At 41.7% G+C, this 25,877-nt stretch overlaps 1 protein-coding gene and 1 non-coding gene across 6 annotated transcripts; both read left to right on the forward strand.

Annotated features, from left to right (window-relative positions):
- The first annotated feature begins 1,237 nt into the window (after positions 1-1,237).
- On the forward strand, positions 1,238-25,176 carry CENPU (centromere protein U). 5 transcript variants are annotated; one of them, XM_054031195.1, is made up of 14 exons: positions 1,238-1,355; positions 5,785-5,866; positions 7,726-7,768; positions 9,656-9,809; positions 10,443-10,554; positions 11,646-11,742; positions 12,802-12,933; positions 15,156-15,228; positions 15,658-15,778; positions 16,962-17,040; positions 18,044-18,091; positions 22,868-22,929; positions 23,989-24,145; positions 24,844-25,176. In XM_054031195.1, the coding sequence occupies exons 2-14, from the start codon at positions 5,820-5,822 to the stop codon at positions 24,979-24,981; spliced, it is 1,263 nt and encodes a 420-aa protein (XP_053887170.1). In that variant the 5' UTR covers positions 1,238-1,355; positions 5,785-5,819; the 3' UTR covers positions 24,982-25,176. The 5 variants fall into 5 exon arrangements, with proteins under 5 accessions (XP_053887170.1, XP_053887168.1, XP_053887169.1 ...); XM_054031193.1 differs by lacking the exon at positions 1,238-1,355 and adding an exon at positions 1,639-1,822 and having other exon boundaries at positions 5,744-5,866; XM_054031194.1 differs by lacking the exon at positions 1,238-1,355 and adding an exon at positions 1,639-1,822 and having other exon boundaries at positions 5,749-5,866.
- TRNAF-GAA (transfer RNA phenylalanine (anticodon GAA)) lies at positions 5,143-5,215 on the forward strand. The gene has a single exon. It is a non-coding gene; the product is annotated as a tRNA-Phe (tRNA).
- Positions 25,177-25,877: the final 701 nt, after the last annotated feature.

Below are 25,877 nucleotides of genomic sequence, written 5' to 3' on the forward strand. Positions count from 1 at the left end.
AGATGTGACTAAAAGTAGTAAGCTTTTCCCAATGTTAGAGTAAATATATTCTGCCTTCCCCAAGTAAGAGAAACCCATCCATCATGACATAAAGGTCTGCTATAGCCACTTCATGACTCGCTATCTGATGTTTCTTAACGTCAGAATGTTCATCTCAGGAAAAAGTAATAGGGTGGTGTAGACAGTCTATTGCACCCCCATTCACCTAGCAGTGATGTATTATCCCTACCTATTGCCTATCCAATCAGTGTAAGTGGATACAAGTGCTGTACTCTAAGATCTTTAAGGTATCACTGCATTTAGTTTATTTGCAATGAAACTAGACCAGGAGAATTAGTATAGTCCAATTATATGTAAGTCTTTTTACTAATTGAAGCACAGATTCTGAAAAATCTGTCAGAATGGAAGCATGGTACTCTTTGCCTATCAGTGATAGGGGTGAGTAGTAGCCCTACAGCTCAAGAGAGGGCTGGGGGAGGAAGGGTAAATTACTTCACATTTTACATCACAGCTGAATGTGGCTGCAAGATTTGTATAGATCTTCACTTACCTATTCAAGATTAAACTTGAATTATGGCAGAATGGAGATGAAATTGCTCCCCACGGTTTTTTTTTTGTTTACTCCTTGTCCTTTAGAAAAGGGCAGCCAGTTGTCCTTTGCTACATTAGGCATAGGCAGTAGTCTAGTATTGTTTGAAGTGATTGGGAAGTCTTAATCACAGGGGGAAACATTCAAAAACTGTTGTGACTTACCAGCAGAGGGAGATGTTTAAGTAAAATCTGCTTATAGAAACTAATATTTCAAAACTATTGCCTGTTTAAATAATTTAGAAGTGATATACTTAAGACAGTCCTGTGCCACATTATAGACTTATGCAACATTCGACGAAGTGAGTATTCACTCACAGAAGCTCATGCTCCAATACAGCTGTTAGTCTATAAGGTGCCACAGGACTTTGTTGCTTTTACAGATCCAGACTAACAGGGCTACCCCTCTGATACTTAAGACAGTGAACAACTGCTATTAATTTTGAAAATGAATCTCTAAATTACATTCTAAAACTCAGACAGGGCCTACAAGCTGAACTACACATTTATCCTTTTGCTAGTAGCCGCCTGGATTACGTTTGGGAGAACAGTTGAGTTCAGAGCTTGTGCCAGGGGGATGATTTACAGCGTTAGACATCTAACTCCCATCAGCTTTTTTTTCAAGGATGAGAGCTTTATGGCCTGAGCCGGTGGCTTTTTCCTTAGAGGCAAGTGCAGCCCCCCAGCTCCGGGAGGAGGGGGGCTTGGCCCCAAGTCTTTCCGGTACCCTGTACCCACTACAAGTCTCTCGGCAGTACTGCGCACTGGTAGGTACCACCCTACTTGCACCCCAGCCCAGGGAAAGTGAATGAGGGTGGGGGGAGAAATGGAGGGAGCAAGGCGGAGCCTCGGACCCGGGCCGGGCAAGGGTATTTTGGTTAGACTAGTCAGGAAACGCTGCACAAACGAGGGGGGGCATTTCACTCGCACAGCTACCGGAAGCTCTAGCCAGCGGCGGCTCTATAGGGGTTAACGGCTCCCCCTCCGTGGGGCGGCGCTGTGAGTAGCGCCAGGGCCGGGAGTGAGTCGCCCCGCCCCAGGCGGTTAGAATTGTCGCGGGAAGATGCTGTCTGAGTCGGGAGCGCGCGCCGCGGGGTCAGTTACTGAGCGCGCGCATCTCAGCCCCCGGCGCGACTACTGAGCCGACCCCGGGTGCCGCCGCTCCAATGCCCCAAGCTGCCCACTTACATAGCGCGGACAGGGGGCTGCTGGAGCCCGTTCTACTCCTCGGTTGGTGCGTGTCCCTCCTGCCCCCCCCCCCACTAATCGCCTGATCACGAGCGGCCCGGGCGGGGCTGGGAGGGTAGTGGGGGTGTCGGGGTGGGGCTGGGTGCTGGGGCAGTAGGAATGATGGGGTGGGGCTGGATCCGGGGGGGGGGGGGGCAGGGCAATGGCGGTGGTTGAGGAGGTGAGGGGGCCGGGGGCGGGCGGGGCAGAGGAGGCTGTGTCTGGGTCGTTATCCCAGTATTGTTCCAAAACCCCAGTCAGGCCCTGGCCATGTCACATATTTGGCTACATCAAGTGGATACAAGTGTTTGCCCAGGCTCTTCCCATTAGCATTTGGGGTCACCCTCAGCTTCCGCTTCCATGTTGCAGCCGGTCTTTGCCACCCCAGCTCTCACTTGAGGCTGAGTGTTTGTGTTCGAGGTCAGTGCCTGGGGGAGTTGTTCCAACGGAACCCAGGTTCTCCAGATCATCAGCTTTCCTGCTGTTATTAGTCTGTAGCCTTCCAAAGTGGTTTTTCAGGGAAAGTGACTTTTAGAGGCACAGCTCTTTTTGGACTTCCAAGTATTGGATGGTGAACTGTGTTTATGCAGTGGGTGTCTTGGATCATGTACCTGTTTTTTGTTTCTTTCTACTGAGGAAATCCTCAGTCCCTGTGAAGCGGTATAGTGACAGGTGGGAAGTCAGTTTCAAGGAACCTGTGATGATCCTACTGATTGATTAAGTTTGCTATTTTGTTTGCGTGGCTCAAGTGTGAGCATAGTGGGGCACAGTACTCTGCAGTTGAGAGAAACAGGGTGAGATTGGTTGCTTGGAGTCTTTGGGATTAGTTTCCCACGTTATGCTGGCCAGTTTCTGGAGTACATAATTCCTGGAATTCACTTCTGTTTTTCAGCTTCCTTATGTGCTCTTTGATTGTCAGCATTTGGTCTAATGTGACCCCAAGGTACACGGGATGTTTATAATGCTCAAGGATTGTAGTATCCTACATTATCTGGAGTTTTTACTTAGGCCGATCGTGTTTCAGCCAGAGGGCACATATTCATGTCTTACTAGAATTCTTCTCCAGGTACAATCAGGGAGCCAGTTAGACTTTGTTCAGTGTCCTCAGATCTTTCTGATTGGGTAGCAGCAAAGCAAGGATCATCTGCATAAATGAATCTTTGCAAAATCAGGGGATTCTGGTTGGTTATTTGTGAAGGCATATTAAAAAAGCAAGGGTGATAGCACTGAACCTTGGGGTAATCCATTGACATTTCTGATTATCCATCTTAACAAAGAATGTTAATTCTCAAGCAGGGAAGAGATGACCTGGACCATCTTGCTATTCCTCAAAATTCTTGCCATTTTCAGTAGAAGTGCACGATGGTTCAGTGCCGTAAGCTACCAACAGCCTCTGTAATTTTGCAAGTTTCAAAGCCATCTTGGGTTTATTGGGGTAAGTTTGCAACTTGACGACAGTATTGACGTCCTCAGTGGAAACCAGCTTGGTCAACAGGCAGCTGCCCTTCTGCTATTGGCGCTATTCCCCCGTTATCATTTGCTCCTATAGCTTGTAGGCTGAGCAGAGTAGGGATAGTTGTCGGTAGCTCTTTGCAATTAAGGTCTTCAGGTGGTTTGAGTAGCACATGCACTTTAGCTTGTCTCCACAGCCTGAGTATCTGCATTGTCTCCAGGCAAGAATTAAAGACCTCAAGTAGCCGCTTCTATACTCTTGTCCAAAAGTGTAGTAATAGTATATGAGATGTCTAGCTGCCTTTCAACATTTCAGAGTTTTTGAGACTGTTGTCAGCTCCTTGATGGTAGGCTGCTCATTGCGGATTTTTCTGATCCTGAGGAGCAAGCAAAGTACCTGCTTGTCTTCTTTCATTATGTGCTTTGTTTTGTGGGCTGGTTTACCATTTAGGAGGAGTTGCTGTGCCAGTTGGTTGAGAGAGACTTCAGTAATACACTTTGATTGTTGTCCGTTAGGGTTCAGCTCACAAATGATGGCCTATGCTTTTTTGCTGATATGGCACAGGTTTGCTGTTTCAATCAGCTTGCTCCAGCTGTTGCACCACTTCTTTCTGATCTCTTTTTTCTGAGCCCAGGAGTTCTCTGAAGGGGTCTGAGTCAAATAGTCCTAAATATCTTGTTGGAATGTTCTGAAAGCCCAGGTACATGTAATGTCTGACATCCCTTGGGGGTATGCTTTTGGGTAGTCTTCCACATTAGAGAGAGACATTCTCTGTAGTGCTTTTGTGTTGGAGAATATTACAGATGGATCTATTCAATTTGGAGGTAAGCTTCTCCAGTCAGACTTTCTGAAAATGAATTTCGGCAGGTACTATGTTTTCCTGCATAAATGTTGTATGCAGTCTATGCTGTGGTCATGGGATCGCTGCCACGACCTCCCTTCTGAAGTAGCGTGCATTTTTAGAGGTGACAAAAGGTAGACTGGGATTGAATCCCTTGTTCCATCATTTGTTTTGGAAGGCACATTTATCCTTGAAGTCCTAGAGCAAGGTCAGGTTGTTTGTTTGACTTCCACTTCTCAACTTTTTCCACATTGTTGTTGTTGCTGGAGTAGCCCCAGATTGTGTTGTGACTGTTGAATTCACCTGTGACAAGGCTTGTTTTTTCTGGTGGCTTGTAAATAGAAACTACTGCTATTTGGTCGAATTCAACCTTAAGTTCTGTATATCATGGTGTTTCACAACAGTGTTTTTTACTAGCCTTTTGTCACATACAAGTACTATGCTACCATAGGGGCTGCTTTCAACCTTTGCAGCAATGTGCATGCCAGGAATGTTTAGTGGTATTGTCTTTCCCTGTCAAAGATTCAGGTTTAAGCCAGAAGGGACCACAGGATCATTTAGTCTGATTGCCTGTATATCACAGACCATCAGTACCACTTCATGAAACACAACTGAAATGAGACCCAAGTATTACTGCCCACAGGACAGACTGAAGCATACCAATACCCAAGGCCCCCTCAATGGCAGGGACATGATTAAGTGAGATGCTTCAGAGGAAGGAGATCCCAATTCCCCACCCAGAATATGAGTAACGGGGAGAATCACTTCCTGACCCCTGCGAGTGTCTGCTTTATTCCAGATAGGATGTCAGCCTTCTCTGCACAGAATTCTTACACATTGAAACTATTTCCTTTTGGCTGAGGCTCTCAAAGGGGCTGTTTATGTCAAGGATTATATCTGGGGGTGGAAGGGGTTGGCGACTGGGTGGTAGAGGCGGGGCTGGTATGTGTGTGTCAGATATGTTCACATCATGACCCTAGTAATCTCCCATTGCAACTAACTATGTGAGAGACCAAATCTATTCTGTGCAGCTGCTGAAGTAGTTCAGTTGGGAAAGCATTAGACTGAAGGTCTAAAGGTCCCTGGTTCAATCCCAGGCTTTGGCAGGTCCTTATCTCCCTCTTTGTGCAGGGGTGGCTTGTTGGGGGGGAGGGATAGCTCAGTGACTTGAGCATTGGCCTGCTAAACCCAGGGTTGTGAGTTCAATCCTTGAGGGGGGCCATTTAGAGATCTGGGGCAAAAACTGGGGATTGGTCCTGCTTTGAGTAGGGGGTTGGACTAGATGACCTCCTGAAGGTCCCTTCCAACCCTGATATTCTATGATTCATATTGGGAGAAGGGTGGCTGAGTGGTGGGGGAACCGATTCTGTTTTCTTGCCTGGCTAAATCGGAGGCACTGTCTGCCTTTGGCAAAATCGCCCTGAACTCCCCATCCTGGCCCCTGCAGCAGCAGTTTGGATTAGCTCCTCCTCCCCCCTCCCCCCACCACCCTCACTCCCCTGGGCCTGGGCCGGGCCCGGCACTACCCTGTGCTGCATGGGTCTGTGCACTACCTTGATTCTGTAGTGTGCTGTTATTGATGTACAGGTAACTTTATAGGCACACATTGCATTCCATGTACTCTTTTCATAAAGGACAGGTCCCACGTTAAATGGAGACTAACGTGTCATTTCAGAAAAGGGATTTGAATACAAAACTTCTGTAAGTGAGATGGATAAGAAAAGGAAGATGCATGGTAAAAGCCACATGCCTGCTCTGTAAGTAAACAATGCTGTAAATTTTCCTTTACCAATGAACTCCCATTTCTTTAAAGTGAACTGAAACACTTCACCTGCACACACCTAGACTGGGACCGCTGAGGCTAAGATTTTTTTTTTTTTTTTTTTTATGGGTGCCTAAAGTCAATGGGTGCTGCAACGTGCTCAGCACTTTTGAAAATCAGGCAATTTATTTAGGAGCTTTATGGCCTGATTCGGTGGCTTTTTCCTTATAGGCATAAGGGCTGCTCACATACACCTAGTTGCTGAGTCAGGGCCTAAATAAAGTGTTACCGTCCCTGTCTTGCAATTGGCTATGCTTGGATGAACTGCTGTATGCATGCATAACCTTATTGACTTCTGTTGGGCTCTTCTCCAGTGAAGTGTAAGATCAGAACCTCAGAACCTAACTTCAGTACCCATTTTAAAAAATCTCGACCTTTGTTGCTTGTTCACTAGTTGACAACTTAATTACTACCTCTCACAGATATCAGTGCTATCATCAGGTTTTAGATAAAACACACTACTCTGAATTCTAACTTTGGAAGACAAGTAAAATAAAGATTTTCAGCAATTTTTACTTAACATATAGTCTTCAAATTTATACTTATGTTAATAATTTGCAACTGAAAGCATTTATTAATGTAAATACTTTAACACTGTATGGTAACTGGTCTCTTTTGCAAATGGAAAAACTATTAAAAACGCTGTTTGTATGTATATAGTATGAAAATATAGGTGTTGTACATTAAATTTTTTAAGCATGAAACGGAATGTTGTATGTTTCATACAACATATTTCTCTTAAACTAGCTAATTTTTAAAATTGAAATTGCCTGGCAAATATTAAGTAGAAAACAAACGAACAGAAAACCCTGCTCAAACAATATTGCCACTAACTAGTGGAGGTAATGGACCATTTGTAATACACCTCTTTCCTACAAGTGCCCCAATTAGCATGACATTCAGGTCATCAGTCAAATTGAAAATCCTATTCCAAATCCACAGGTAATAATTTTCAGTGGCATGCCAGTCTTGTAAGTGTTGACTGTTCAGATGTTCTGAATTAGCATATTGTATTAAGATATTTTTGATTATTATGGCTTGCGTTCAAATTTAGTTTGCTTTAACAAAAAAGCGCTAGTTTGTTTTTTCCCTTTCATGTATGAAATTCACTCTGAAACTGGTATTTAATCATCACCTGTAGCAGCAGTAGAGTTTTCTTTTGGGGGTGGGGGGGGTAATAGAAGTGGTCCTAAATTTAATGCAAAATATCCAGTTGCCTAATTTTGGGCTAGACTGTGACTTGCATGAGACACCCAACACTATGCAGGCTACCTGGACCTTAGGTTTGGTCACGTAGAAGTAAGCAGGGCTACTCTCTCACTTGCTTTTTCTCTGCAGGGGGTGGGTAGGGAATAGGAGGAGAGAGATGGCTCTAATTCCCACTAATAACTGGCCAGATTAGCTGAACCAAGAAAAGAGCAGTTAACTTCTTGCTGACAAAGGCCCTCTGTAAACTGTTTACCCTTTGGAGAAACAGTAGCGCTTGGGTTTATGCCGTTCATGCCCCTCCTCTTATTAAGTATTGCCTAAATAGAAGACTGTTGAGGAGTAAGTCCTGGTTATTTTTTTCTTTAAAAAGTAAATATATAATATTAAACTTATATTTGAGCATTTCCTTTGTCATTTGGGTTAAGCTCTGTTGTTAAGAAGCTAGACATGGGTAATGTAATAATGTAATGTAGCCCTGATTCTGATGCAGGAATGAAGAGAAAAAGAGAGTAGGTTTATAGTGGAGTTATTTTTAAATAACTTCAGTATATTCAACTGTACATTTATTTTATACATTTTTAATAGTGAGAAGACCTCAAAGAAAACATTGAAAAGAAATAAACTGGATGTAAGTTATCTTAATTTTGCAGTCAATTAAAAATAATAAAGTATAAATGTGCCATGCTGTTGAAGGTCTAGATCAGGGGTGGGCAAAGTACGGTCCACGGGCTGAATCTGGCCTACCAGTTGTTTTAAGCTGGCCTTCAAGTTCCTGCTGGCGAGTGGGGTCTGGGGCTTGCCCCGCTCCAGCCGGGGAGCAGGGCCAGGGGCCGCTCCACACAGATCCTGGAAGCAGTGGCATGGCCCCCCTCTGGCTCCTATGTGCTCCAATAGCCCCCTCTGGCACTCCAATGGGAGCTGCAGGGGCAGTGCCTGTGGATGGGGCAACGTGCAGAGCCTCCTGGCTGCGCCTCTGCATAGGAGCCAGAGAAGGGACATGCTGCTGCTTCTGGGAGCCGCTTGAGGTAAGCGCCGCCCAGAGCCTGCATCCCTGAGCCTCTCCCCACACCCCAAACCCCTGCCCCAGCCCTGATCCCCCTCCCGCCCGCTGAACCCCTTGATCCCAGCCCAGAGCACCCCAGCCCCACCCCAAAGCTTGCACCCCCAGCTGGAGCCTGTACCCCTTCCCACAGCCCAACCCCCTGCCCCAGCCCTGATCCGCCCTCCAAACCCCTCTGTCCCAAGCCCAGAACATCTTCCTACACCCCAAACTCCTCATCCCCAGCCCCACCCCAGAGCTTGCGCCCCCAGCTGGAGCCTACACACACCCCGCATCACACTCACCCGCCCCAGCCTGCACCCCCCCTCCTGTATCCTGAACTCCTCATTTCTGGCCCCACCCTGGAGCCTGCACCCCCAACCAGAGCCCGTACCCCCTCCTGCACCCCAACCCCAATTTTGTGAGCATTCATGGCCCACCATACAATTTCTATTCCCCGATATGGCCCTCGGGTGAAAAAGTTTGCCCAACCCTGGTCTATATCCTGAAAGCTAACCCTTATGTGTGGGCATAGGGGTCTGCCTGCATGGATGAGCTTTCATCCTCTATGGGAACTGTGTTTTGTAATCTCGCTGCTTTGCAGCTTTTGTGAGAGTGATGTACCTTGTGGTAAAATGGACAGTTTGCTTGAAAATGTGATGCTAGTTTTCAAATCCGGACAAAGATTTGATAACTTTCCCATGATAAAAATAGAGACCATCCAGAACAGGAATATTCAGTGCATTTATTTTCATTGCCAAAATGAAAACCTTAAAGTTTAACTTGGGAAACGATATTATGCTTGTAGAATAGAAATGCAGGTGATTGATGTCCCTTCATTCCCTGATCTTCATTTGCACCTGCACAACTCTCACTGAAATCAATGGGAGTTACATACATAAAACTGACAGGCTGGTTGGGCCAATAATTCAGCCTACAGGTGACTTTTAAGCATGCCTTTTCCCCTGCTCTCCTAATATAGAGCAACTTGTGCTGAATGATCTACTTATATTTGCTGTTTGGAACTTTCAGCAAATTAAAATTTTCATTTTTTAACGTGCAAGTTTTGCAGCAGTGGAAATCCACGACTAGACACACAATAGTAATATGAATAACAAGGGGGGTGGCTGAAAATGTCCCCCCTTGTCTGAAGGAAAAAAAAATCAGATTTTTGAAAAGAGATTAGTTCTTCGAATGTGCTGATCTTTTGTGTCTAAAGTAACACTTCTTACAAGTTTTATAATGTACTACTGTTATAGCATAATACAAAATAGTAGTATGTATCACTTCACTTTACCTACATTTTTCTCACGAAAAATAAGTGTAAAAAAGAAAATGCATTCATGTCCCCTTTCAAATGTTTTGCACCATAGCTCAGTGTCATGGATTCTATTTTAAATTTGAATTCTAAATACTATTCTAATCAAGTATTTTAAATTTGTTGTCATTATATTTAATTTGTTTTACATTGGAAAGTTGGATGTAGAAGACATTGCTTTAATACCCACCCAGGAATACAAAGCTAAGTCCCATCCTCGCAGTAAATTACTTCCATGTGAGGAACCGGATGTCTCAAGGATATTGAAGATAACTGAGAGTGGGCAAGTTGAGGAGCCTGATGATTCATTTGGTTAGTATTTAACTTTTTAAAATTGTTTAATACATTATTTTTGCAAGTTATCTTGCACATAAGTTATTTTAAAAACCATAAAGAAAAGCCTCAGTGTCACTCCTTGCCTATGGGAGTGGAAGTACATAGCAGAACATCCCTTGTAAGGTGGTGGTATATAAAACGGCAGTGTTTTCATGGTTCTTGAGTGTTTGTCATCTTCCTCCATTCTTGTGCTTGTAGGTGGTGAGAACTGTGAAGAGAAACTGTTCTGCAATCCTAAGAATATATGTGGAGATATTTTTAACATTTGCAAGGAGAAGAGGCTTGTCACTTTCAAATATTATTAAAAGGAAAGATCTTATTCTCAACCATATATAAATTATTTTCTGGTGAAATATTAAAACCACTTTTCATGCTTCATGTGGGACCCATTGATAGACACCCCTTGGTCTCCCCAAGTTTCTTCTCTCAAAAATTTTAAACAGTGTATTTTTAAATAAGACTTACTTTGAAAGAGACACATGGTAGACATACAAATCATAACAATGCCCAGTTGTATGAAATATAGGAAAACAGTGCTAGTGTAGCCAAGTGCTTTGCCTAAGCAGACAAAGTTGCAAACTTCCGTGTTTGTTTTTCTGTTGTATATAGATCACCCTTTACACAGCACTGCTGTAGACGCTGGTGGGAATGTGGAATTGCAGGAAGAGGAACACATGTCAGCTAGTGATTCATCTCCACAAGGGAAACATGCAGAAACAAGGTACAATGAACATAAAATATTTTCCAGTCCTGGAAAACTATTAGACAATGTTTGGAAAACTTAAGTTTGCTTTTGTACATTGGTGTGATCTCAGGGTCATCCCATTATTTCAAGAGAGACTTTAAATGGTGAAAAATGTCCTCATTCTCAATTGCTGTCTTTTAAAATGCTCCTGCTTAAAACCGTCTAAGTAAGAAGCCAAAGCCCAAATCAGTCAGCAGGTCGGAGGGAAAAGAATTCTGGCTTGCACTATGCCAAGCATGTACTGCTTATAACTTACATCTGTGTATGTTAGACTTTCTTACTGTAATGTTGTGGGTGTCAGGATTGTGTTGGAAGAAGTGAAAGGCTTTTAAAAAAAAAATGGATCCATTAGTGAGACTTCTATTTGCAAATGACTACTATTCAGCAAAAATGGCAAAGAAAATAGTAGAAAAAACAATTGAAAGGGAATCTAATTTGCTTTGAGACTGATATAGTTTTGAGAAAATTCCTCTTCATTTCAAATTATTGTAAAACAATTTTTGTTCATACACTTCTGCTTTGTTAAAACAGATTTGGTATAAATATGAAGTAATGCTTGCTTGAATGAACTTATCAAGACAAAAACAAATAGTGGGTTTGATCTTTCAGGGAACCTTTTGCATCCCTGTTGAACTCCTGAAGATCATTTTCCCCCCAGCTCCTCCATCCCAATTTCCCAAGTGTACCTCATTTGCTTTTGGAGCCCAGGCAACACAGGCATCTTTATGGCCAGTCAGCACCAGGCTGAACTCTTTCAGAGCCTTTTAACTCTGTTTCTTAAACTGACAGTGGGGGTTGCTGTTGGAGAGATGTGGCTGCTGCAGCACTTCTTGAAGCTGATGACTTGGGAATTGAAAACTGAGAAGAAATTAAACCTGGGATTCCTGCAAGGTCGTACAGAACCACCTCCATTAGGTCACCAATGAACCCTTGGTTTTGTGGCTTAAATAAAGCATGTTGAGGACAAGTGTGCAACCCGTTGGTTAGCATGTAATGGGTTACACAGGGATACAGATTTTTTTTTTTAATTATGTCAGGAAAGTTTTTATTGCTCATCTTTATTCTAGAAAAAATCAGTGTAGCTTGAAAATGGCTGAAGATAACAAATCAGAGACAGATGATTCTGAAGACGAATCCCTGAAGGAGAATAAGATACAGAAAAAGGTTTGTAAGAATATATCAATAACTTTTATTGAGAACATATTCTATGCCATATTCAGATTAGACAGAGGAAAGGGTTTGACACTCTTTAGCACTTGTATAGTTATTTTAATCTGTAGAGCATCATAGATAATTAATCTTCAAAACACTCCTGTGAGATGGGCAAGTATTAAGTGTAATGCCCAAGGCCACCGATGGAGTGTCGGAGCAAGGATTAGCACTCAGGAGTTCCTGGATTCTACCAGACCATTAGACCATATCTTCCTTACTTGATGTGCAGCAGGTTTTTTCTTAACAAAAAGAATGTTTACTTATGAAATATATTGTCATTCTTAAGGAAATATAGATAGTAAAGAATTATTCCTTATTTATCTACTGATCCAGTATTAAAGTTACAACAGACTTGTAAGAGTAGAATTTTCAGTTAATTACTAAAACTAATTTTTAAAACTTATATTGGTGCTAATCAACTTGACACACTTATGAGTGGCTTTCCTTCAATGCGCTTACGCATCACATTTCCACCATACTTAAGTCTCTTGATACTTAAAAGTTCTCTTGTCACATTTTTTAATCTTATCTTCTGTCAGCCTGGAAGCTCTCTATTAAAGTGGCAGATTTCTGTCAGTCAGTTTTTAATGAGAGAAGCTATGCAATAGTGCACCCTATAAGTCTTGCACGTTGGCCTGACTGGTGTGTTAAATTCACTACGCTCACACAATCCTAGTGTCTTTCACACCAAGAACTTCTTGTGTGGAGCCCTACTGTGTAGTTATTGCTGGCCTGCCAGAAAAGAGTCAAAACTAATGATGACTTTTAGTGTTCAGAAGTATGTAGTGTGAATAATTGTTTTTTTTAAAAGACATTCAAATGTAGTTTTGAAACCATCACAGGATACTGTAGTAGTTTTGATTGCTCATGACATCTCAAACTGTCTTTAAAAGTTCTTATTATAATTTTAAAGCAGTAGAGTTTAGATCTTTCAGACTGTTACTGTTAATGCCTTTTTTCTTTTGCACTTTTAAAAATCTGAAGATTTATTTTAAATTATTCTTTATATAGATATCAGGAAACGCCATGACCAATGTGGAGGAATCTAAGTTACCATCTGCATTAGCATTGGGGAACAGCTCTTCAGAAAGCAACATATCAAATAAGGTTACAGATTTAGTGAAGAAGTTGAATGCACAAAAGGTAAAAGTTGTCCCAACTACAAAATCTATCAAAAATGCCTCTAAAATCTTTTCTCCTCAGAATTAAGCACTAAAACACATAGTGATCCCTCTCATCTGTTTAAAAAGAGGGAGAATGTTTGTATTCAGGAAAGAAAAATAGCTTTGGGTGTGAGGGGGTAGGACAGAGGGAAAACTGAACACAGAGGTCTTGTCTACTCTAGCATTTCTCTTCAAAATACTCTCACCTTGTGCAGCTTCACGTGTGATACCTGTCATAGTTCAAGGCAACTGCACCCATATTCCCCCTCTGTGATTCCCTCAAGGCCTCAGTGCTAAGCTTCTGGCTTCTCAGCTGTCACCTCTCTTGGGCAGAGATCCACATCTCTCTCCCTACTGATTGGGGTTTTTCCAGATGTCACAGTTCCCTGCCTATACTGTGATACGCCAGCAAGCCAAACTGCCTAAACTGGCCAGTGTCTATGCTTTGCTTTCTCTCCAGAGGTTATGCCTGCAGTCATAAGTTACTGCACAACTCTTTAGAAGTCCATTTATTCTTAAGGGGAAAGCATTACAGAGAAAACATTAAAAACAATAAAAGAACCTACACTCATGCTGAAAAGCTTACCAGAGGTCACCCCAGCTCCAACTTTGGGCTCAGTTGGTGTCAGTCCTTGAAAACCCACAACTGGGTGATCCCTGTATCTACAAGTTCATAACTGTCTCAGATTCAGAACAAGACCCACCATGAATAGTTCAGTTGGGCCTTTGATCTTGGTCTCATGCAACAGGTGATCAGCAGACAATGGCCCCCTCCTCAGGACTTAGCTTCAAAAGGCTAGGTTTTTGCATAACCAGATGTCCCTAGAGCAGTGGATTTCAAACTTTTTTCTGGCAACCCAGTTGAAGAACATTGTTGATGCCCACAACCCAGTGGAGCTGGGGATGAGGGATTTGGTATGTGGGAGGGGCTTAGGGCTAGGGAAGAGGGTTGGGATGAAGGGTGGGGCTGGGAATGAAGGGTTCAGGGTGTGGGGGGGCTCTAGGCTAGGGCAGGGGGTTGGGGTGCAGGAGGGGGGTCAGGGCTCTAGGCTGGGGCCAGGGATAAGAGGTTTGGAGTGTAGGAGGGGGCTCTGGGTTTGGAGGGTCTCGGGCTATGGGAGGGGGCAGAGTTCTGTGCTGGGGGGTAGGGGGAGCAGGCTCTGGGGTGGGGCTGGGGATGAGAGGTTTGGGGTGCAGGAAGGGGCTCTGGGTTTGGGGGGATCAGGGCTGGGGCAGGGGATTGGGGCACAGGCTTACCTCAGGTGGCTCCCAGTCAACAGCACAGCAGGGGTGCAGAGGCAGGTTTCCTGCCTGTCCTGGAAGCAGCCAGCAGCAAGTCCGACTCCTAGGCGGAAGCGTGCAATCGACTCCACGTGGTTCTCGCCCGCAGGCACCACCTCTCCCCCAAACTCCTATTGACCGGTAACTGGCCAATGGGAATGTGGAGCTGGTGCTCTGGCGGGGGCATCATGCGGAGTGCCGTGGCCCCCCCACCTAGGAGCCAGACCTGCTGCTGGCCGCTTCCAGGGCGCAGCATGGTGTTGGAACAAATAGGGACTAGCTTGGCTTAGCCGGGCAGCACTGTTGATGGGCTGTTAAAGGTCCCGATCGGCAGTGCTGACCAGAGCTGCTGCGACCCAGTCCCTTCCATTCCACAACCCAGTTCTGGGTCGCAACCCACACTTTGAAAACCACTGCCCTAGAGAATCCCCAGGAAAACCACTTAACACTTTTTGTTCTGAAAGTCTATTCTTATCTGATGCTTTGTTCAGTATTGTCCTCTGAACCCACAGGTACCACATCTCCACCCCTCAAGAGGTTACATACCCTTCTGGACCACAATAATAAATCATTCATTTAATACAATGGACCCCAAAGATATATTCATTTCAATAAGGTCGCCCAATAATATTGCCAACTGCATTTCTCTTCAAAATATTCCCCCTGATGCAACTTTAGCATTCCCACTGATATCACTGGTGATGCAATCTGGCATCACTTGTTCACTGGCAGCATTACCAATGTTGTCAAAACTCTGCACAGAGCTGATGTAGACTACACAGTTGTTAAAATGCCTGTGGTTGTTCTACACTAGTGTTACTTCCAACTGCTACATTAGAAATAGTTCATTATAATTATGGGTTTTAAAATGGTTGAACGTAATTGTTCTCGAAAGATAATCTGCTGCATTTTGTATTGTAGAAGCCCAAGAACAGTGTTAAATCCCATATGAAACCAAAGAAGTCTTCACAAAAGAGTGCATTAGATCCTTCTGGTAAAAGGAATTTGATACTTTTCTCTTCATAATTTTACACTTCCTTGTAACTTTTCCTCATTAGCCATTAATAAGTTTTCCTAAAAATAGTTTTGATATCTGGTATTTTGCATCCCAGTAAGGCTAGAAATGGGAGCCTTATATAATTGGAATAGGGAGATTCTTATATAGTTGGAATCAGCACTCACTCACTAGTACTGTAACATCATGAGATACTGGGTTTCAAGATTGTGACCATTTTAGGTATAGACAAACTATTTGATATTGTTTTCAGATGTTTTTCTGACTCCCTCTGGATCCTGCCCAGTTGGGTTATGCAGTTAGCTTTATATATGGAGATAAATAAAATATGTTCCCAGTTCAATTCTTAAGAACCCTCTAACATTTTCATTTTATATTTATTTTAACTAGTCATTTCTTTTGTTTCAGCTGATGATAGCCCATGTTCTATACAGATTTGGTGCCCGAAAGGGCTGAAAAGATTTCCCCAAGATATTACAGAATTGGATGTTGTTCTGGCTGAGTATGAGAAGATAACTGCAGACTACAAGTAAATATCTTGCTTTCCTTGGACTGAAAACTCCAAATTGACACAATGTATTTAGTTTGCTTGAAACCAGGGGATGTATTAGATGACTGACTATAGTTTCTGTGATACAAATGGCATTTTCTTTAAGCTGTGATACTAGGGAGGTTGGCCTCAGATTTGGTGTTGCCCAAATATAAATAATATTGCCATTATGGATAGCTATTGTGATTGGGGAGCTATTTCTGAACACGATATATCTCAATATCTGCTTGAAGATGCACATTGATCTATCAAGACCCAGGAGAGGCTGGAAATATCCTACATTTGTTAAGATGGTTTCATGGGCTCTGTTTGTTTGATTTCTGTTGAAGCAGTCAGCTTTGAGGCTCACTTAATATGCGATTTTTTTGTCTTAACAGGGTTTTGATGTTCTCAATCTGCTGTTTAGGTCTCTTAATCAGAATTGAAGCGCTTATTCAATATAAAACATCTATCCTGTAGTTAATTAATAACTGTATAACTTCTTAATTCTTAGCACGTGTGAAAGAACATTGGTAGTGCCCCACAAGTTAGCTAAATTCTACATATTTGACTTGCAAGCTTGGGTGGATTTACCCCTAAAAAGAACAGTGCTTCATGATGTACTATTTCACTAGGCAAGTTAGAAAAAGTGCAGAAGGGAAGCCCTATATGTAGTTTATTATTGGCATTACCTCCTGCTGCCCAGAAAGTCTCATTGCTCTTAAAATCCTAGTGCTAATTTCTGTGGACCTTGCCTCATTGAAGAATAGGCAACTTTCCTTTCTTCAAGTAGCAATGTCCAAAGAATTAACCAGTCCCAGGTGAACTTGGGACGAACGAAAAAAAACAAAAACTTTTGATTTAAAAACCAACCCAATGTTTTATTTCCTTAGCTCTGCAGTAGTCATATGCTAATCATAAAAAAGGGGGGTGGGGGGAAAAGTTGAATGCACTAAAATTCTTGGCTGCAGAAGTCATCACAACTGGTAAACTCTTCAAGGGGAAGAGTTAGGCTGTTGTCAGTAAGGGACAGGTCTCTCTCTGCCTCCTATACTCAAAGTCCAATGTTAGAATCTGTAAATCTTGCTACTTGAAGAAAGGAAATACTCAGATAAGCAGATACCTTTTTCCTATACTAACCCAACTGTGGTTTTATTTTACTCCCTTCCTCCCCAACTTCCAGACAAAGGGTGGAGTCTAGGATTTGTAGGGAAGCTATTGAGGGCTTCTATTCTGGCTTTAAGGACCAACTCACTAATACTGTAAGTATAGTAGTAAATATAAAAACATTTGTGTAGAGATGGTTGTAAAATTTTAGTCAGAATACTTGTACACCTACTACTTTATATATAGTTTTTTTACTGATGCATCTCAGGGTGTTTTAAAATTAATCCACCTTGTGAGTTATGAATGAATTAAGAAATAAAACTTTTTATCACTATTGCTCCAACTTGCTGCACATGGACAGACTACTGCACTTGTGCAAGAACTCCAGTGGGGTTCCATCTGGGCACAGCCGTTTGCTCACAGACAATAAATTACAGGATTGAATTAGCTTTTGGGAGACAAGGACCTTCTCTTGTGCAGTTATCAATGAGCAAGGAGTTCTGTAAAGTGGATGCAAGTTGAACGGTTGAGACTTACAGAGCTGACGGTCTGCCAAGATACAAGCAGTACGTCTTGTATATCTGCCTCAGAAGCCATGTTCAGGGCTTTAAAATTAGGGTATTTTTTAAGGTGCCTCTGATGGTACAGTTCATGGAGAATAGACTTTCGCAATAGATTTTTCAGAGCTACCCACCCACTGACTGGAGAGAACAGTAATTATAGCTGTGGCAATTAAGATTTAAAATATAGACATATTTAGTGAAATAAATTGAGAATTTTGGTCTTTACTTATGACCATTGCCACAATCAATATTAAAATTATAGTTGAACGTTAAACTTGTTTCAAATGATTTATTAGCATGGACAACAAAACTTCATGCATTTCTATAACAAGGTGGTAAAGAACCTGGGATTTTTAGATAGGGAGCTAGAGAGTGTCAGCCTTGCCTCCTGGTGGTGGAGAGAGTAGCATTTTATAACAGTCCTTTTTCTGGGCTGGGGAAAGAACATGCCAGACAGAATTACCAGTGCCTAATTTCTTTAAGCCAAAGTGTTTCAAAAGTAATTCTTATAGCAGTGATTATAGAGTAAAGGAATGGGGAAGAAAAGATCAGAAAGGTTTTGCTGTCAATACACAATGTTTTCCTTTACCTGTAGATAACAGAAGTCCAGGAACTGAAGGATTTGAAAAGAAAAAATGCTAAGGTAAAATAGAGAAATGATCTTTTTAGTGTTTAAATGAAGCTATGTTGTATTTAGAGACAGAAATGTATAGTCAATGTTCAACTGCAAAACCAAACTTGGATGTTTGTTTTTAAAATTATTAGAATACAAATATACCTAGATAAAGTTTGTGAAACACATTTTATCTGGGAATAACACTGTTTGTAATATACTTATAAAATCAAACAGAACAAAAATCCAGTTTGAAACTGTGTTTTTGCCAGACTTGCTAGACTGTTAACCAGTTGTGCTAGTTCAGTAACCAGTGAGCAAACTGTATAAACCAAGAATTACTAGAAGTTGTAAAATATGCTAAACACCAGATTCTGATCTCTGCTAAGAATCTTGGGTGTAGTGTACAGTAAACAAATTGACACACACTATTCAGTATTTATTTCACGGCAGTGGTGTCAGAGTACCACGTAAAAGGAAAGCCAAAATGTATGCTTAAACTCCTTTGTCAGTTTATTTTCATAAGCACCATATGACTATTGGAGCTGCCATTGATTTGCTACTGATGCATGCTGTGACTACAACTAAATGGGGAAGGAAACAAACAAAAAAAAGCAATGAGTACTCTGATTATAGTTAAGGCTGAGAGTTTGTCACGGATTCCATGACCTCCGTGACTTCTGCTGGTGGACCTGGCCCAGTGGCAGCTCAGATGCACTGGCTGCTGCTGGAGCAGTCTAAGTCCCTACCCCCAGGAGCAGCAGAGTTTGGGTGTGGGAGGGGGCAGGGGCACCGGATGGGGTGAGATGGGCTCTGGGCAGTGCTTACCTGGGGTGTTCGCTGGAAGCAGTGACATCCCCCTTGCTCAGCTGCTAGGCTGAGGCGTGGCCAGGCAGCTTTACGCATTGCCTCCGCCCAGAGCACTGGCTTTGCGGCTCTCATTGGCCGGGAACCTGTCCATGAGTTTTTCTAAAAATATGCATGACTAAAACGTAGCCTTAATTATAGTATGGTTCTCTGTTTTGCCTTGTGCTTCATTTATATGAAGGTGTACTCTTACTTGAGAGAAAGTGTGAGCACTACTGGACTATGAATTGCCACTAATGAATAGTTATTGGGACAGAGTGAGAATTACTTTATAGCTGTGATACTCACATTGAGGCTTATGAGGTGTTTTAATGTCTCCTGCAGCTCTTTGGAGCACATGATATCAACACATTCTGATTTTAATTATTAACCAATCAGGATGCATTTACTATGTTATAACCAAGTGCAGTTGATACAATAATACTTGGTCAGTCATTTTGCTGTGAGAATAATATATATTTCCCTGTCATACTGTTTAAATATGAATATATAGTACTATACTTAATGAAATCACACTACTGTGGCTCTTTTGGGTAATGTTCATCGCTAATTTGACTCCTGAACCACTGAGATCTGAGTATCATTGCTTTATAGTTTGTGGTTTAGGGCACTCATTTAGGAGATGGGAGACCCACATTCAAGTTCCTGTTCCAGTGGCTATTTAATTATTTATACAAAGTGGAACAGTTTCAGTAGGAGAGGCAGAGAGACCTAGAATATCCCATTGACCAGTGGTAAGGGCATTTTTCTTAATGTAGGAGACCTGATTTCAAATATCCCCCATCACACAGAAGGTGGAATTGATCCTGCGTGTCTCGTGTCCCCAGTGAGTGCTCTAACCATTGGGCTAAAGTTTATAAGGGATGCCTCCTTCTCCTAGCATTTAAGTCCCAAAAAATCTTCTGGGCAGAAACTATTTGATAAATTCACATCAAATTCACAAATAGTTTTGGGTTGATCGAAACTGCATTTGTCGTTGAATAAGCTATTTGTCCAAAAAACGTTTCCCACCTCTAATTCGCAAGCATATTTTAATCCAGCCCTGAAAACAGCAGATCAGTCTCACCCAGCAATTCTAGTATATTTGAATCATTGTCTTTCCTTTGCGTTCTCCCATCAAGTGGAGTCAGCGGCTCTTGTTCTTTGTCTCCCAGCATTCTTGTAAAGTTCATCTTCCAGACACTGATGGCAACCTTCGCTGTGTCCTCCATCAGTGTCTCAAACCACTTTTTTCTAGGTCTTCCTCCTAGTCTTTGAATGTAAATTCAGTATTTCTTGGAGAAGGAGATTTGAGAGGGGAAAACAGGAAGGGACTCCTGGTAAAATTACATTTAATAATTTGGTAGATTAAAAATGTTTTTAATCATACTGTTTTTAAATATCAGAGGGGTAGCCGTGTTAGTCTGGATCTGTAAAAGCAGCAAAGACTCCTGTGGCACCTTATAGACTAACAGACTTATTGGAGTATTAGCTTTCATGGGTGAATACCCACTTTGTCAGATGCATGTAGTCTGGATGCATCTGTCTGGATATGTGGACTCTCTACTCAGACCCTAAGCCACCAGCACTCCCAGCTATCTCCGTGACACCACTGATTTCCTGAGAAAACTACAATGCATTGGTGACCTTCCAGAAAACACCATCCTAGCCACCATGGATGTGGAGGCTCTCTGCACAAACATCCCCCACACAGATGGAATACAAGCTGTCAGGAACAGTGTCCCTGATGATGCCACAGCACAACTGGTTGCTGAGCTCTGTGACTTTATCCACACACACAACTATTTCAAATTTGATGACAATATATACCTCCAGACCAGTGGCACCGCTATGGGCACCCGCATGGCCCCACAATATGCCAACATTTTTATGGCTGACCTGGAACAGCGCTTCCTCTGCTCTCGTCCACTTACGCCCCTTCTCTGCCTATGCTACATTGATGACCTCTTCATCATCTGGACCCATGGGAAGGAGACTCTGGAAAAATTCCACCATGATTTCAACAGCTTCCACGCCACCATCAACCTCAGCCTGGACCAATCTACACAGGAGGTCCACTTCCTAGACACCATCCTATACCGAAAACCCACTGACCGCTATGCCTACCTTCATGCCTCCAGTTTCCATCCCGGACACGATCCATTGTCTACAGCCAAGCACTGAGATACAACCGTATCTGCTCCAACCCCTCAGATAGAGACCAACACCTACAAGATCTTCACCAAGTATTCTCAAAACTACGATACCCGCACGAGGAAACAGATCAACAGAGCCAGATGTGTACCCAGAAGCCTCCTACTGCAAGACAAGCCCAAGAAAGAAACCAACAGAACTCCACATACAGTCCCCACCCATCCTGGACAATGATCCCTCGCTTTCACAGGCCTTGGGTGGCAGGCCAGTCCTCGCCCACAGACAAACTGCCAACCTTAAGCATATTCTCACCAGCAACCACACACCGCACCATAGTAACTCTAACTCAGGAACCAATCCATGCAACAAACCTCGATGCCAACTCTGCCCACATATCTACACCAGCGACACCATTGCAGGACCTAACCAGATCAGCCACACCATCACTGGTTCATTCACCTGCACGTCCACCAATGTAATATATGCCAGCAATGCCCCTCTGCTATGTACATCGGCCAAACTTGGACAGTCCCTACGTAAAAGGATAAATGGACACAAATCAGATATTAGGAATGGCAATATACAAAAACCTGTAGGAGAACACTTCAATCTCCTTGGACACACAATAGCAGATTTGAAGGTAGCCATCCTGCAGCAAAAAGTCTTCAGGACCAGACTTCAAAGAGAAACTGCTGAGCTTCAGTTTATTTGCAAATTTGACACCATCAGCTCAGGATTAAACAAAGACTGTGAATGACTAGCCAACTACAAAAGCAGTTTCTCCTCCCTTTGTGTTCATACCTCAACTGCTAGAAGAGGGCCTCATCCTCCCTGATTGAACTAACCTCGTTATCTCTAGACTGACTCACTCTTGCTTACATATTTATACCTGTCTCTGGAAATTTCCACTACATGCATCTGACGAAGTGGGTATTCACCCACGAAAGCTCATGCTCCAATACGTCTGTTAGACTATAAGGTGCCACAGGACTCTTTGCTGTTTTTAAATAGTGATTGTCAATCCAAGTCGCACAGTGCATGCAAGCTTTCTCGTTTAAACGTCTATCTTTATAAAATCAAGTTCTAAATCAGAACTTTTCTATGAAGTCATCCAGAACTTAAGCTCCAATGCTACAAACTGTTCTGTGCAGAGCAACTTGCAGGATTAGGGCTGTAGTTTTAAGTACTTAAATAATTGAATTAAACAATATAGAAAAATCTTAAAATGTAAAGAGCACCTTTCATTCTGAAGGATCCTAAAGTACTACATAAACAACATCATGCTATTCTTGCATGTAAAAAAAAAAAGTATGAAAGTGTATGTAATAATATATACTGTGGTGTAAAGATTTGTATAGATGAGAATGTGGGGTGCCTATATTATGATTGGCTTTGCAATTGCTGAGTTAGAGATCCTCCCAAATAAGTATAAATAAATAAACAAATTTCTACACCAGTGTCTTATGCCAAATGTTACTGAAAAGCTTGAAATTTTTTTTAAATGTTGGGATTTACCTGCCTGGATGAACAAGGATCCCGTACTACAGTGAGTTCAACAGTACACGTTATGGAGGGAGAGAGAAAATTCTAACAAATTTTAGAGACCCTATTGAAAAAAATACCTAAAATAGCACTTCCATATATTACACTGTCATGAATTGTAAGACTTGGTATCTCAAGATTTTCCATGTCTAGAACCCAGAGCATTGTCAATTCAGAATGCAGAGTTGGAGGTATGGGAGAAATCTACCTTGTCATTTAACTCTTACTCTTGAAAGATTGCCATTTCACTTAATTTTATTATAGGTGATCACAGACATCAACAAGAAAAGACGGCGTTTGCTGGAAGTTAGAGAAGAACTAATTCGGTAAGTTTCCATTTGCTAATGTATAGTGATTATACTGATTGAAAGCATACAATAATAGGCTATTAGTGGAAATTGAGGAGTCCTGTTACTGTCCAGAAAATCTAAGGTAACCCTTGTTTTTGTCATTAACTGACTTTCTTTGTGTAAATGGCAGATGAAACATTTATGGCCTGCACCAGCTGAACATACGTATTCCTTCCTATTTGCAAAAGCTAAAATTAACCACTCCATCTCCACAGGAGTTGTGGAACTGCCTAACAGAAACAGGGAGTCATTTTCACAAACTATCTCCAGCTACTCTAAATTCACGGGATAATGTCTGACAGTTGGGCTACACATTCCATAAGAAATACACCAGCTGCATGACTGGAGGTGAGAACATGATCAGATAGGTTAAGACTACTTAAATTCCACTCTGAGCGTGGAACTGTGTGTGTGGCATTGTTCCCACCTCCGGTATAGCTCACCTTAATCTTGCTGGGTAAACTTCCTGATTCCCTTAATAGAACTCAGCCTTGAACATGTGCAATACATTGTGATTTTAACTGCCCCTACAGGGGCAGGATATTTCCCAAGATAGTACATGCAGCAGTCTGGTGTGGTGGAGTCACAGAATGCCTAATGCCATATTCCATTACTATAAGAAATAAGATATTTCTCAAAATAGAGGAAGAATACTGTTGGCTGTATTTTACTTAAATGTTATGTCTGAGTCTATTTTAAATTGTACACCTTGGCAAAAGCCATCTCCTAGAATCCCCTTGATCACAAATGTGATTGCTAGATTCCTGTCAAAAGAATTATTGTATTATTGACAAGATTAAATGTGTCCTTATTAGATAAAAACTCAGCAATATGGTTCTTTAAATTGTGCATACTGTTTATTAATTAGTTACCAAAGATTTACCCTAATCGTAAAATGCAGACAGTGCAACAGCCTGGTATTTTTCTCACTTTTATGACCCCATTAAGTCATGTTCAGTAGAAACGGTACATTCAAAGTAACTCCTGAAAGAAAAAAATTCACAACACAATCCTTAAGCATTGATGGTTTTTAAGGACTGGACCACAACTGAAGCAACTACAAAGAGAATATGCTGAGCTACAAGAGAGAGAATCTTCTCTCAGGAACGCAACCCAGTTCCTAACTGATTTAAAGGAGATGCAGCAACGGTATAGAAATTGCAGAGAAGACCACCCACAAGAGAAAGTAGTCGTAAGTACTTCTTGATTCTACAACGTTGCACTAGCTAATTCAAGTTTCTTCTCTTTAGGAGAAGAAACTAAATGATGATTCAGGGCAGATAGCAATATCATTATGTTGGTGTCTGTCAAGGCCTTGTACAGCATGGCAAAAACTTCAGTGCTGTTGTATCCAGGACACACACGTAGTGTACTATTTTTTAAAAGTTCAGTGAAAAACAAAGTAAATTTATTTTATTATTATTATTATTTTATTTAATATAGATGTAGATCAAACCCTGGTACCTAGGAACTTCCCTACATATAAGATGGTAGTGTTTGCTAACTTTCAAACCTCAGTGAATTTTGTAACTCTTTTAATGCTCAAACGTCTATTCAGCAGCATAGCACTGACAGTGAGCTTCTCAAATATGTATTGTGTCATGGCCTGGAATACACTCTCCTCTCTTCTAGGGCACTGCTGACCTCCCAATCTAAGGAAGCCGTCCACTTTAGGACATAGTATCTGCTTATGCTTAGTATAGCCAAACTTTAACTTGACTTAAAGATGCAGAATAGAACATTTGAAGAGAGTGACATCAAATTACAATCCACTCTTTCAAATATGTCCGGTATGAGAGACAAATGGAATACTTAGGCAAGTAATTGGACAATGTTTGTTTTCAAAGAGTTAAAAGTAAAGCCTTGTAATTTTTTTTCCTCCAACAACAGTACGGAACTTCCAGCATTCCTGCTCTTCTGATGGAATCTCAACTAATTTTAAGAGCTGAAAGTCATTTTCAAAATATCAGCACAAGATTACAAGAAGTTCTGAATTTGCAGAAAAAGGAGCTGCCAGAGAAATTTTAAATACTTTATACAATATACCTTCTTGCAACTAAGCATAGTTAACATCAGTTAAGTGTATTCATATACCTAATGGTTATGACATTGCAATTCCATTTAGATTTTGTATTTGCACTCTAACTTCTGATATAACAGAAGCAGCAATTATTTAAATACTACCATATGCATTTAATAAAACAAAGCAATGTGTTTAAATTGCTTCTGACTTTAAATCTTTCACCTCTATAAATAAGTGACGTGAGCCTCTTGTGAGAAAAGTTGATATGTTTCTAAAGATTTACTAACAATTGTGAAGGGAACGTGTGGTTTTTCACTTAAATGTTCAACTCAAACTTACTATACATCAGTGTGCTACCTCATTCATAGCGTGCTTGGCAGCCTGGAGTAGAGAGTATGACAAACCATTAATGATCTCAATGAATCAGTGATACTTTTGAAGTGCTAGATTTAATAGGATTTTATGATTGGATTACCAAAGTAATCATTTGGAAATACCAAAGTGACAAGAGTAGACATTTTCTTTAGAATGAGCAATAACGGGTTTTTCACTAAATATCAGTTGTAATTCCAACTAAAGTAGCATAAAGATAGGCTTGTAACAGGCAACTTACAAATAGTCATGTCTAAATTCTTAGCAGTGGCTTCCATAAATTATTGCACCATTCTATGAGTAATGAATAAAATATTTCTAAAACTAGTATGTAGATTTTTAAAAACAGCTTAGTTATAACAAGTCATACAGAAGATGGTGAGCATAATGAAATTCTCAAAAGGTAAATCCATACTTTAGGCAGGCCCACTTATAGGTAAGCGATCCTGCCTGCCCTTTGTAAAGTAACTAGAAGTACAGTACAGACTGTAGGCAAAATCCTAAACATTTGGACATATGGGAAGAAACA

This window comes from Malaclemys terrapin, chromosome 5, assembly GCF_027887155.1.
Source record: "Malaclemys terrapin pileata isolate rMalTer1 chromosome 5, rMalTer1.hap1, whole genome shotgun sequence".
NCBI lineage: Eukaryota > Metazoa > Chordata > Testudines > Emydidae > Malaclemys > Malaclemys terrapin.